The sequence below is a fragment of the Canis lupus genome, chromosome 15, assembly GCF_011100685.1.
Source record: "Canis lupus familiaris isolate Mischka breed German Shepherd chromosome 15, alternate assembly UU_Cfam_GSD_1.0, whole genome shotgun sequence".
Classification (NCBI taxonomy): Eukaryota; Metazoa; Chordata; class Mammalia; order Carnivora; family Canidae; genus Canis; species Canis lupus.
The window spans coordinates 38375102-38388238 of NC_049236.1; the positions used below are offsets into that span (position 1 = coordinate 38375102).

At 37.8% G+C, this 13137-nt stretch overlaps 1 protein-coding gene across 20 annotated transcripts in view; it reads left to right on the top strand.

Annotated features, from left to right (window-relative positions):
* APAF1 (apoptotic peptidase activating factor 1) overlaps positions 1-13137 on the top strand; it is a 146052-nt gene that overhangs the window by 46915 nt on the left and 86000 nt on the right. For 17 of the 20 annotated variants that reach the window (XR_005370661.1, XR_005370660.1, XR_005370663.1 and 14 more), the window contains 3 exons: positions 8047-8208; positions 9944-10072; positions 12804-12929. Coding sequence is in view for 11 of the 20 variants with exons in the window: in XM_038558762.1 (XP_038414690.1) it covers positions 8047-8208; positions 9944-10072; positions 12804-12929 (417 nt within the window). In the remaining 9 variants the exon portion in view is untranslated. Of the gene's footprint in view, positions 1-7550; positions 7690-8046; positions 8209-9943; positions 10073-12803; positions 12930-13137 lie in introns of those variants that run through there. The other 3 variants (XM_038558764.1, XM_038558769.1, XM_038558766.1) reach the window with 3 other exon arrangements.

Consider the following 13137-nt stretch of genomic DNA (forward strand, 5'->3'; position numbering starts at 1 on the left):
AATCTCTTGATGCTGATCCTCTGGTTGAATCTTTGATCTCTCTTTGCTGACTGAAGATAACTCGTTTTTGTATAAATTACTTCAGGGCATCTAGGAGCCCTTTCTGGGTAAAATTCCACTTTAAAGAATTTTCTAGCCATTAGTAGATGTTGGAAGCATTCTTACATAGAATATTCAGGTAAATAGATTTTGACTTCTCTGACATGTTATCTACAGATACTAAATATCCATCTCTTCCTTTAGGACATTCTGTATCAGAGGAAGTTTTTCAGAATACCCTTGTAAGTGTTAAGACAACCCTTTTCTAAGAGAATCTTTGAGTTATATGGGCCTGTTATTTCTTGTTTTCTATTAAGTGAATGATTTCAGAAGAAGACATTTTATATCTCAAGTTTTTCCATCTTCTCACCATTGCCAATTCCAAGTTTTGGAAAGATTCCATTTTCCTTAGTATTATTCCATTATTAGGTTGTTTAATGTTCAAGACATTTGTGAAACCAGACTATTTATATTTTATACATTTAAGGTGTACCTTCTTTGCTGTCAGGTATGGTCTGTTCATTCCTAATTGATTTGCCTTATTCACCACAGTTCCAATTCAAACTTCTGCTGTTGTTTTTAAGCCCCCAATGTTGTCACTGCATCCCTTTCATTCTCTGGAGAGAACCTTACCTCATACCTATTCAGAGGGTTGACACCACCCCTTAATAAGAATTCCTCCCTCCATAAGTCTCCTCAAAAATTGCCATAAAAATTCCAGCTCCCTTTCTTTTTTTTTCATCTCAGTTCCCAGAAAGTTCTCTACTTATGCCTACTGTTCCTTTTTTCTTCTTCCCTTGCACATTGTGCTTCACTGATTATTTCTTCTTTCTTTTTGTATCTTTAGCTTTTCTTCACTTTGGGGTCCTGTCCCACAGCCTACACATGTTCTTGGGCCTTTCTAAAACGAAAAAGTAAAAAACCTTTGATGCTCCATAGATTGTGTTATCCTTTGAAATAGTCATTCTGTTTTTCTCTTTCCCTTTATTGCTAGACTTTTTAAGCCACCTGTACTTGCCTCCATTTCCTGACTATTCACTCAATTTCGAAAACTTGTTTTAAGCCTGGTCATGTTTTTCTTGTATTTCCTTGAAGCGTGTAAAATCCAGTTTTATTTTCAGTCTCCATTCTTTTTGTTGTAAAGGTTAATGCTTTTTTGGATTAGTGTGAAATCTGATACTTTTCTTTATCCAGGCCTCATTCTTTTTGTTGTAATACCAGTGGTTAGCACTTCTTCCCCCATCAACCACCTATATTTCCTTTTTGAAACTCTCCTCTTCTGAGGTCAGTGTTTTCTACTTTTTCCTTTTATCTCTCTAACCCCTTCTTCTTTGCTTTTTTTGAAAGATTTTATTTATTTATATGAGTGAGGTGGAGAGAGAGAGTATGCGAGCACAAGCAGGGGGAGTGGCAGAGGGAGAAGCAGACTCCTCACTGAGCAAGGAGCCTGATGGAGGGCTTGATCCCAGGACCCTGGAATCATGACCTGAGTAAAAGGCAGACACTAACCAACTTTGTCACCCAGGTGCCCCTCTAACCCCTTCTTTAACTTTTTTACCCTGCCCACTACAATATAGCTGCTCCTTAAGCATCTAACCTTGAATACTGCTCCATTACTTTTCTTCCATCCCAGTATCAGTCCCATAGTTTCAACTCTCATCTCTTTAAGTGACTTTCAGATGTGTTACTACCTCCAGCCCTCATTTCTTTTGCTTGTACTTGCCAGTTGTTGTCACTTAGATTATACACTGTGCCTCAAACGTACCGTGCTCCACACTGAACTGTATTTTCTTCCAAAACTTGACCCCCTTTTTGTGGTTCCTGTATGTTTAATGATTTTGATCAGATCAGTATTCAGAAATTACATCGTCGTCACTGGTCACAGTTGAGTCACACAGTATGAGTTATTTCCTTTCTCATACAAGTTCTTGTTTAAGAACAATTAAACAAGATTAATTAATAAATTGGGATCAATTAATCCAATTAATTGGGATTAAATGTGCTGTACGTTTAATATTATTTTTAACAAATTATTCTTATTTTTTATTTATTTTATTTTATTTTATTTTTTTATTTTTTTTAAATTTTTTTAAAAATTTTTATTTATTTATGATAGTCACAGAGAGAGAAAGAGAGAGAGGCAGAGACATAGGCAGAGGGAGAAGCAGGCTCCATGCACCAGAAGCCTGATGTGGGATTCGATCCCGAGTCTCCAGGATCACGCCCTGGGCCAAAGGCAGGCGCCAAACCACTGCGCCACCCAGGGATCCCTATTCTTATTTTTTAATGCGTTCATCACTAATTCATCTTCAAACTAACACTTTTCAAAATTGCCTCTCAAGTTATTCAAACTTATCAGGTATTTGATAAATTTTCTTTTCTTGGAAATAACTTTCTTGGAGGGCTTTGTCTTGCTCCATTCTGATTGGTAATACTACGAGTGTCCGGCTGCCATCTTGGGACATCCTTTTATTATTCCCACAATTCCTTTTACTTTCCTCTTAACTCGAAACTCTGTTTCTTGGAATTTTCTCTCTCTCTCTCTCTTTTTTTTTTTTAGATTTTATTTATTGATTCATCAGAGACACAGAGAGAGAGAGAGAGGCAGACACACAGGCAGAGGGAGAAGCAGGCTCCATGCAGGGAGCCCAATGCAGGACTCAAATCTGGGAATCCAGGATCACGCCCTGAGCCAAAGGCAGATGCTCAACTGTTCAGCCACCCAGGGAATCCCTGTTTCTTGGATTTCTTGTCATCATTTTTGCTTTATTTTCCCACTGGTGGAGAATCTCTGGCTTCCTAAGAAAGAATCTTTGGGAGATAAATTTTTGAGACTGTGTCTTTATACTTGCTATTTTTGACTACATAGAGAATTCTGAGTTGTAAGTAATTTTTCCTGAGAATTTTGGAGACATTATGCCCTTGTCTTCTCTCTTCTAAAGTTTGTCTTGAAAAGTTTGAGGCCATTCTGATTCATATATAATCTATTTTTTTGTCTTGAAACTTTTAAGATCTTTATCTTCAGAAAAAAATTTTTTTTTAAAATTTCTTAAGTGTCCTGGTGTGGGTTTGTCTTCATTTCTTGTGCTTTGGCATTCAGTGGCTTCTTTCTTTCTTTTTTTTTTTTTTTTTTTTTAAGATTTTATTTATTTCTCCATGAGAGAGAGAGAGAGTGTCAGAGACACAGGCGGAAGGAGATACAGGCTCCATGCAGGGAGCCCGATGTGGGACTTGATCCCGGATCCCAGGATCATGCCCTGAGCCAAAGGCAGACACTCAACCACTGAGCCACCCAGGCGTCCCTCGGTGGCTTCTTTCAATTTGGAAATTCAAATACTTCAGTTCTTTAGGCTTACTTTAATTTTTTAAAAAAGATATATTTATTTATTCATCAGAGACATAGAGAAGCAGGCACATAGGCAGAGGGAGAAGCAGGCTGCCCGTGGGGAGCCTGATGGCGGGACTTGATCCCAGATTCCAGGATCATGATCTGAGCCAAAGCTGAACCACCCATGCGTCCCTAGGCTTTCTTTAATTATTTAATTTATTCTTCTCTCCTTTTTCTTTTTTTTTTTTTTAAGGTTTTATTCATTCTTGAGAGAGAGAGAGAAAGAGAGAGAGGCAGAAACACAGGCAGAGGGAGAAGCAGGCTCCATGCAGGGAGCCCGACATGGGACTTGATCCTGGGTCTCCAGGATCAGGCCCTGGGCTGAAGGTGGTGCTAAACCGCTGAGCCACCCGGCCTGCCCTCTTCTCTCCTTTTTTTTCTAGAATTCCTGTTTGGTTTTTTGGTTATTATTTTTCTCTATTTCTCTTTGTCCATTTGCCCTCCTTTCTGGAAGATTTCTTTAGCTTTATTTTCTAGCTTTACTTTCTAATCCTTCGTTGGATTTTTAATTTCTGTTGTCATATTTTTAAGTACCCAGTCTTCTGATCCAGAAGAATTCTGTTCCTTTTTCATTTTATCCTATTTTTGTTTCATGGATGCAGTTATCTTTTTGTGGGCGTTAATAGTTTTTTTTTTAATTCATATTCCTGTATAGTCAATGTTTTCTGTGTTGGTTTTGGTTTCTGCTGTCTTTTAGAAATATAACTTAGCTATCTGACCTTGTGTATATCTACAGATGGTTTCTGACTTACGATGGTTTAAGGTTTTTCAACTTCATAATGGTGCAAAAGTGATACACATGCAGTAGAAACTGTACTTCAAATTTTGAATTTTAATCTTTCCCCTGGATAGTGATATGCAGTATGATCCTCACTTGTGATGCTGAGCAGTGGCAATGAGCTGTAGCTCCTAGTCTCCCATGCAGTCATGAGAGTGAACAACCGATACACTTAGAACCTGTCTGTAGCACTACCCTGTTATTTGCTTTTGTACAGTATTTAATAAATTATATGAGATATTCAACATTTTATTATAAAATAGGCTTTCTTAGATGATCTTGCCGGGTCGTAGGCTAATATTAGTGTTCTGAGCACGCTTAAGGTAGATGAGCTGTATTAAATGCATTTTCAACTTATGATAGGTTTATTGGGAGGTAAGTTGAAGAAGATCTGTATATGTAGTAGATATATATCCTGCTCATATTTAAGAATGCAGCGCTAAAAGGCTGGTAAGGAATTGTAAGCTTGCTTTTTGTGAGTTTCCCTGTAGGGTAATCTGCCTTCCATTTTTGATGGCAAACTCCTAATGTCATATTCTTTAGATCTTTTGTCTTGATCTTTTGGATATTCAGAGAAGAATCTTCAGTCTCCTGCTTGTAGGGTATAAGTCTGGTTGGCAGGTTCTGAGATGTTTAAGTAGAGATCTCAACATTTGGGATATAGACTTTCTCTTAATTTCTCTATTTTCAAAATGGTGACCCTGCTCTTAATTGTGCAGGGTGTAGAAAAACCCTCTACTCTTCAGCTAGAGTAGAGATATAGCAACCTGGATTGCATAGTTGTGGAGGGGATTTCAAGGGATTTGTAGTGATACTCCACCTTTATCAGAAGGTACCTGGTGCAACACTTCCTTAGCTTTTTAGGAGTTTTATGTTATGAATTGGGCTGCTTCTTGGCTTTCCCCATGGTGTGCTCAGGATTCAGTTTTTAGGAGCCTCCTTATCACTTGTCTTTCTGCTTTTTATCCTTTACATTTTGTGGTTGTTAACTCTTCTTCCTTTCTTGTTTGTCTTGTGAACTATGCCTATGGAGAAAAATTTTCCTTACCATTGTTTTATGTGGATTTTGGGAAGACATGAAGATGAATGTATGTGTTCCATCTGCATCTTTAACCTGAACCCTATTTCCTTCAGTAACACTATTGTTTCTACTCACCTGTGCTTGAAACACAAGAAGAATCTATCTGTTCACTTAAAATGTATTTTTTTGATTATCTATTGAATACCTACTATGTGCCAGATACTGGCATTTGGGTTTTAAATACTAAAAACAAAACATCAAACAATTAGTTCCTGGCCTGAAGTTGTTCAGATTCCAGTTGGAGAGAGAGATAAGGGAATTGACGAGTTATGGAAATGGTAAAAGGGGGCCCTGAGAATAGGTGAGGACTGTGTCCAGGCACCTGGTGCTGTACCCAAACTGCAGCCTGTTTTCTCTTTTCATTGTCTTTGCTTTCCCATTTTGTACTTAAGCTTATTCTGACCCTTTAGCCTAGAATCTAGGCCGTAGAGTATTCCTCTTGTCTTTTTAGTGTCAAAATTCTGTCCATCCTAAATTGGTCTACAGTAGGCTAATCTTCAGGAGGAGACAGTGGTGTCCACCTCTGCAAAAACTCTTCCCTCAAGTCCAAAACTTGGGTCTAACATGCCCACTCTGCTGTATCTTTTCCTCTCAAATGACACATCTGAGGTACGTTGTCTGAGAGTCACTTAAAGGCTTGTCTTACCTCCTTTATTGACCTGTAAAGTCCTTGGGAGAGGTATGTATACCTGATTTATTTATATAATCTCAAAGTGACTAGCATAGTGGTTAATGTGTTCAAGATGATAAGCCTTTGCTGTGTCCCTTCAAATCAAATTAAGACTTGTCCAAACTCAAAAGAAAACAGTGTTAAAAGTCTTCAGGGACAGGATTTTGACTTCATGTGTGAGTATCAAAATGTGATTGTAGAGTACAGAGCACTAGCAGTGGGGGAGAGACATTATTGCACTCTTGGTGAGAACTACCGTGTTTGTGGCAGCTTTCCCACAGTGCTGTTAAGCCAGTATCGTTAGTCGGCTCATGCTGATAGACATGTAGTAAGCAGAGGTCCTGCAAAATGATGTTGGATAACAGCATTTCAAGGTCAAAGTCTTCTAAAGCTTTTGCCTTCTGAGAGGATGAAAAACTGTAAAGCTGTTTCCTGCCCCAAATGGCTCTGTAATCGTCTAAGCATTTTACAGGGTATGTTGATCAGCATGTGTTTTTCAGGCCTGTTGATGAACCATTTCATCAACATTTAAAACATTTAAAATGTAAGTTTGCCATTTAAAACTCAAGGGCCAGTGTGCACATGGGCCCTTGATATAGTTTGGTGACTTGCTGAAAATCAAATGCTGGTATTTACTTGGTCCCCTGATATGTGAAATTTCATCACACTTGGGTAGAAGCTGAAGTCAGGTCCAGATGCAGAATATAGTTTAGACAGATTTAATGAAATTGGGCTGTGTTAGTTTTTTTGTCTTTCTTTCTTAAATCCAGGCGGTAGTTGCTTTGTTTTTCATATTAAGAGTGAAATGGTGTGATTTCTCATATATTCTAGTTGATGTGACTAAAGCTTCTGGCATTTATATGTAGGTTTTTTTTTTTTCCCCCCTCTCTAAGTATCAAGAAAGGCTGTTTTAGTATCTGATGTCTCTTGCTTTATCCAGTTTATCCATATTTGTTGCAAGGGGAAGAGTTTTGGTATTGGGTGTATATAATATGTCTGTGGACTTGAGAGAGATTTAAAAATGTGCCTGGTCAGATAAATCTGGTTTTATCTTGGAGCTGTTCTTTGGAAACGGAGGTAAAGCCTAGGAAACAGCTTATTTATTTATTATTTTTTGTCCTTGTCCTTGGCCAACCCTTGGTCTGAGCATGGCAGCCATTATCACTCTATGAAGCTGGGATGCTGCTTAAGGCCTAGGGGACTGAAGTCTTCTTGAAGGACTTTTTCTTTGTGCTGTTCAGGTGGCTCTGCTAGTGAGTGAGTTTAGAGTCTTTTGAATCACATTCCTCAGGATTCAGTTGTTTTATTTTTTATTTTTTATTTTTTTTAATTTTTATTTATTTATGATAGTCACAGAGAGAGAGAGAGAGAGGCAGAGACACAGGCAGAGGGAGAAGCAGGCTCCATGCACCGGGAGCCTGATGTGGGATTCGATCCTGGGTCTCCAGGATCGCGCCCTGGGCCAAAGGCAGGCGCCAAACCGCTGCGCCACCCAGGGATCCCGGATTCAGTTGTTTTAGAGCTCTGTTTGCCCCCACCATACACACAAGGTGCTTTGCTTCTTTCCAGCATATTCTTTGTTTTCTGTTTTCAGGGACTTCCTTATGTCTCTGGATGCTTTGCTATGTTTTTAACATGCCATAGACTGGGCCTTGTGTGGTGTCCAGGCTGTGCATACAGTCGATGGAGGCAAACTTCATGCCTGGCACAGCAGAGGGCAGCAGTGACAAGTTGTGAGTCTCCTCTCACTTTTTTTCTACTCTCATCCTTACTGTCAACACCTAATCTTTAGCTTCCTTCACACCATGCAAGGAGTTTTTAGTATTTTACTTAGTTTTATATTCTGCATTTTGCACTTCTGGCAGTGCTTCTAGTTTTGTGTTTGTTTTTGTTTTTTTTTCTTTTTGGAAAGGTGGTGAAATAAGCTGGAGTACTTAATTTAAAAGTTTTATAAAAAGTCATGCATAAGTGAAAGTATTTCATGAGAAAAAGTGAATATTTGCATGACATTTAATCCAGGTGGAATTCTAGAGGTGTGATTTGAGATTAAAACAAATTTAAACATTTTTTTTAATCTTTGCAATCTGAAGCTTTGGGATGTAAAATCAGCAAATGAGAGGAAAAGCATTAATGTGAAGCAGTTCTTCCTAAATTCAGAGGAGCCTCAAGAGGATATGGAAGTGATAGTGAAATGTTGTTCATGGTCTGCTGATGGCACTAGGATAATGGTGGCAGCAAAAAATAAAATCTTTGTAAGTATCATTATTTTAACAAGCCAAAATTAGCCTGATTTAAAGAAGATGAAAATGTCAAATTGATTTTTGCGTTGTATACTTTATTGATATAAAGAAAGGATAGCTGTATGATTTTGGGGAGGCTCTCTAACTTCATAGTTCTCAAAACTGTGCTCCAGGGGATGTTGGTAGGCTTTGTGAGGAGAGTCCTCCATGGTCACACAGATTGGGAAATATCATGTGTTGTTTTCCCTCATTAGAGTTACTCCGTGTATGATAACATACTTAAGGCCTCCAGAAGTTCAGTAATACAGAAGTAATTTATATTGGTTAATCCAGTGTTTCTCAAATTTATTTAAAACATGGAATACTTTCTGCATCATTTTTAAAAAAATTTTTGAGTACATTGGTTATTGGTTTAGGTGATTTTCTTTTTTTTTTTTTTTTTTTTTTTAAATTTATTTATGATAGTCACAGAGAGAGAGAGAGAGAGGCAGAGACACAGGCAGAGGGAGAAGCAGGCTCCATGCACCGGGAGCCTGACGTGGGATTCGATCCCGGGTCTCCAGGATCGCGCCCTGGGCCAAAGGCAGGCGCCAAACCGCTGCGCCACCCAGGGATCCCGGTTTAGGTGATTTTCAAAGTGCTTTTCTGTTAGGCTGTTCTAATTGTTAGGTTTTTACTTTTTACTACCCAATAATGAAGACAGCTGCCTATTCTATACTTCTTAAATTTCCTCTGTGGCTCTCCTCCATTAGTTTTTAGTATGACCTGTCCTGGGAAGCATTTTAAGTATGGTTTCCTGTCTTTTGCTGTCAGCTCCTGATGCTGCACTGCTTACCATCTGTGCATGCTTGAAGGGCTCTGTGTTCACAAAACATACTCATGGCTTCCACTGGAAGCCCATGCCTTGGTCTTAAATCACAACGCTGTATTGGTATAAATATTTTTGTCATTTGGCAAAAACTTCAGAAGAGTATATCCAACATTTAAAAATCTTTTAGGGATCCCTGGGTGGCGCAGGGGTTTGGCGCCTGCCTTTGGCCCAGGGCGCGATCCTGGAGACCCAGGATCGAATCCCACATTGGGCTCCCGGTGCATGGAGCCTGCTTCTCCCTCTGCCTATGTCTCTGCCTCTCTCTCTCTCTGTGTGACTATCATAGAAAAAAAATTTTTAAAAGTTTGTTTGCATTATTCAAAAATAGCTTTTTTTTGTTCAAAAATGGGGAAATGATTGTAATGGAGTATTTTGATATCCTCGAAGAGAAATATAAATAGTTGAGCTAACTTTTCTTTTAGTTGAGCTAATTTCATGTTAGCAAGCCTCTGCTCTATATTATTTCGATCATCTTCATTTATGAATATCCATTTTCCTCTTATGAATAAACAAGCATTCAGGAGAACTTCTCTGTATGTTAATTTGGCTAGGCTATTCATTTAGTCACAAAAGTTTTAGTTCTCCCTAGGCCAGCTTGAAACATCATCTGTGATAAATTTTTCTTTAAAAGAAACATGTTTCAAGATGAGCAGTATTTTAAAAGTATGCTTATACTGATTTGTATTTTATTTATGACTGTCAATAATTATGCCAGTTATCAGTAATTGTATCTTTTCAGGGCTTAAAAATTTATTTATTTATTTATTTAAATTTTTTTTTAAGGACTTAAAAATTTAGATTCAGTTTGAGTATACCATATTTTTTTTATACCATATTTTTTAAAGTATTTTACTTTCACCTATTTTATATTGACAGCTATTTGACATTCATACTGGTGGCTTATTAGCAGAAATCCATACAGGCCATCACAGCACCATCCAGTACTGTGACTTCTCCCCCCAAAATCATTTGGCAGTAGTGGCTTTGTCCCAGTGCTGTGTGGAGGTGAGTGGTTTACTTACTCTTTGAAGTTAGGTCTCCAGAAGTACAAAGATGCCAAAGAATGGGCTCCTTAAACCATTAACTACTGAGGATGTTTGAGAAGTAGTAGAGCATTTTCTTCACAGCATAATGACCTATAGCTTTAGGATATTAAACTGTATAGCCAGCTTTCTTATTTTAGCAGTGATCAAAGATTTGATTTAACAGTATGACAGGGAATGACAGTGTCACCAAATATTTATTGAATGGCTAGCATGTGCCAAGGTCTGGGGACACAGTGGAATGACCACTGGTTTCCTGGGCAGAAACAATGGCATCTCTTAAACAATATAGGCATAGACTCTTCTGTAAAAGAAATAAGAGATGAGTCCAGTTCAGATTTCTTAGATCATTGAGAAGAATAAGATGAAAGTTGAGTTTAGAATTGGTTAACTTAGGATGTTCATTGGTAAGCAATAATGAATAAAATGACTCTTATAAATTACCTATATTTATAATTTTGTACTTACCCGATAGATTTTATATTCAGAGTCCATACCTAATTGATCCTGGAAGAATTTCAAGAATGAAATGGTCTGTGAATGGCCATATTTCTTTTAAAAAGCAGTGAATTTCTGGTATTTTTTTCTCCAAGATGGATTAGTTTTTCCAAGCTTTGTTACTACTTACTCCTTGAGTGGGTCTTACCATAAGGTAATTTGAAGATCCTTGTGATGACAGTCCAAGAAGGTGGGTATGGGCCTTTATCTGGAAAATAGAGAAATCTACTTGGTTCACAGTCTATCCTCCAAGGAAACTTGACTACTGCAAGACTTTCATGTTCTGTGCTTATTTCAGCAATTTTTAGTGAGCTTGACAGACTTGTCCCTTACTGCAAAGCTGTTGGGGTAAGAATTTCTGAGCTGTAGCCCTTCAGCATGGAAATACACATAAGATGAGAGAGTGGATGTATTCTGTAAACTCTACTTAATTCCAAGTACAGAAGCAAATACAGTGCAACTAACACTAAAGAACGTTCCTGCCAAGAATTACCCATTGGAAGCATAGGCAGTGAGTGTGAACAAGCTCCAGCCCTGTTTGAAGTGGTGGGAAGAAGTAGGGTGCTGTGGGCAGTGTTCTTTTTAGCAAAGTCCTTGAATTGAAAGATTCAAATATGCTAGGAGATCTTGTACCTTACCTTAGATCCTCAGAGTAGATATGGTTAGAGATTTCCTCTCTCTGGGTTTTTGTCAGGATTTTTTAGGAAGAATGGTGGAGCAACTCCTTTTTCAGCCTTTCCTGTCACTTCTAAATCTCTACTCTCTGCTATTAGAAAGCTCCAGGAAATATTGCCTTTTTTTTTTTAACAGTAAGGACTTGGTTTGGCGGGGGGCTCTGATAAATGATGGGAGAGAACAAGAAGGAAAAAGGGAAGTATTTTCAAGAGAGAGTTTTTAGTTCTGGAACTACTTTCACTTTTGGCCTTTAGCTCTGTATGTCCACAGGAGCTTGGACTCTAGTGATTAGGCAAAGAAAATTTTATAAAATTAATTTATAACCATAGAACTCACTGATTGAAAACCACTGGGCATGTGATGAAGTACTTGTTTTGTCCGTGCTTGTTCTGAAAGCATAAAGTAGGTCTGTCATTCAGAGTGTAATGAGAGGAACTCAGGCACATACGGTACTTCATTAGACTGGAATATATTTGAGTAATTTACAGCAGAACTCAGGACGAAGTACAGTCAGGGTGGCAGACACTGACAATTTGTAATATGCATGAGTAACAGAAATGTGTATATGTACAGTTAGCATATTCATTTATTGTAGGGTTTTGCTATTAGTTGAAATGAGGATTAGATGATAGTGGAAAATAGTCTATTTTTTTGATGATTAAAAAAGATAAAATGTTTGCATGATGCCAAATCAAAGCTTTATAATGTTATATTCAGAGAAGTCTTGCTTTCATCCCTCACCCTTCTGTCCAGTCTTTTTCTACTTCCTCAAGTAGATAACATTTTGTTTTTATTTTAACATTCCAACATTTTTTTGTACATATAAGCAGATATCTGTGTGCATTTTATTTATTAATTAAGATTTTATTTATTTGACAGAGGGAGAGTGGCAGGCAGCAAGAGAGGGAGAAACAGAGAGAGGGAGGGAGAAGCAGGCTCTCTTCTGAGCAAGGAGCCCAGGGTAGGGACGATGTGGGGCTCTATCCCAGGAACCTGGGATCATGACCTGAGCCGAAGGCAGAGGCTTAACTGACTGAGCCACTCAGGTGCTCTCTGTATGCATTTTAAATAAATAAATAAAATCTCCATATCTGTATCTGTTTATATTTACATTTATTTTTCATCTCTTATATATTGTGGATGTATCCAGATGTGTGTGTATAGTGTAATATATGTATATTTTTCTGTAGAAATATATATGATACACTCTTTGCTTATTTTCTGTAAGGAATCTGTCCCACTGACTTAGTCACTGGGTGTTTTTATAGTTAAATAATATTCCATTATGTAGTTTATTCAGTTCCTTATTGATGGTCATTTGGGTTGTTTGCAGTTTTTTGCTATTAAAAGTAAGATGCAATGAATAATCTTGCACAAGGCATTCTGTAATTTTGCTAGTTTGTTTTGGGGCTATATTCATAGAAGTGAAATTACTGGTTTACTTTTTCTATTTTCAGTATTCTTGATATGTTCAAAATGCTTATGAATGTGATTTCCTATGTGCTATGTTTATTTTGTAGTTGTGGAACATGGACTCCTGTTTAAAAGTGGCTGATTGCAGAGGACATTTAAGTTGGGTTCATTGTGTGATGTTTTCTCCCGATGGATCATCATTTTTGACATCTTCTGATGACCAGACAATCAGGGTGAGAAATACTGAGACTTAATTTTTTACTTTCTTTCACCTTAAATTTCCACGTCCAATTACTTGCCAATTCTAATGGATTCTGCCTTTCCAGTTTCTGTCATTTATTTCCACTTTTTTTTTTTTCACTTTTTTTTTTTTTTTAAAGGGAGAGAGAGAGGTGGGACGGAGAAGGGCAGAGGGAGAGGAAGAGAGAGAATCTTAAGCAG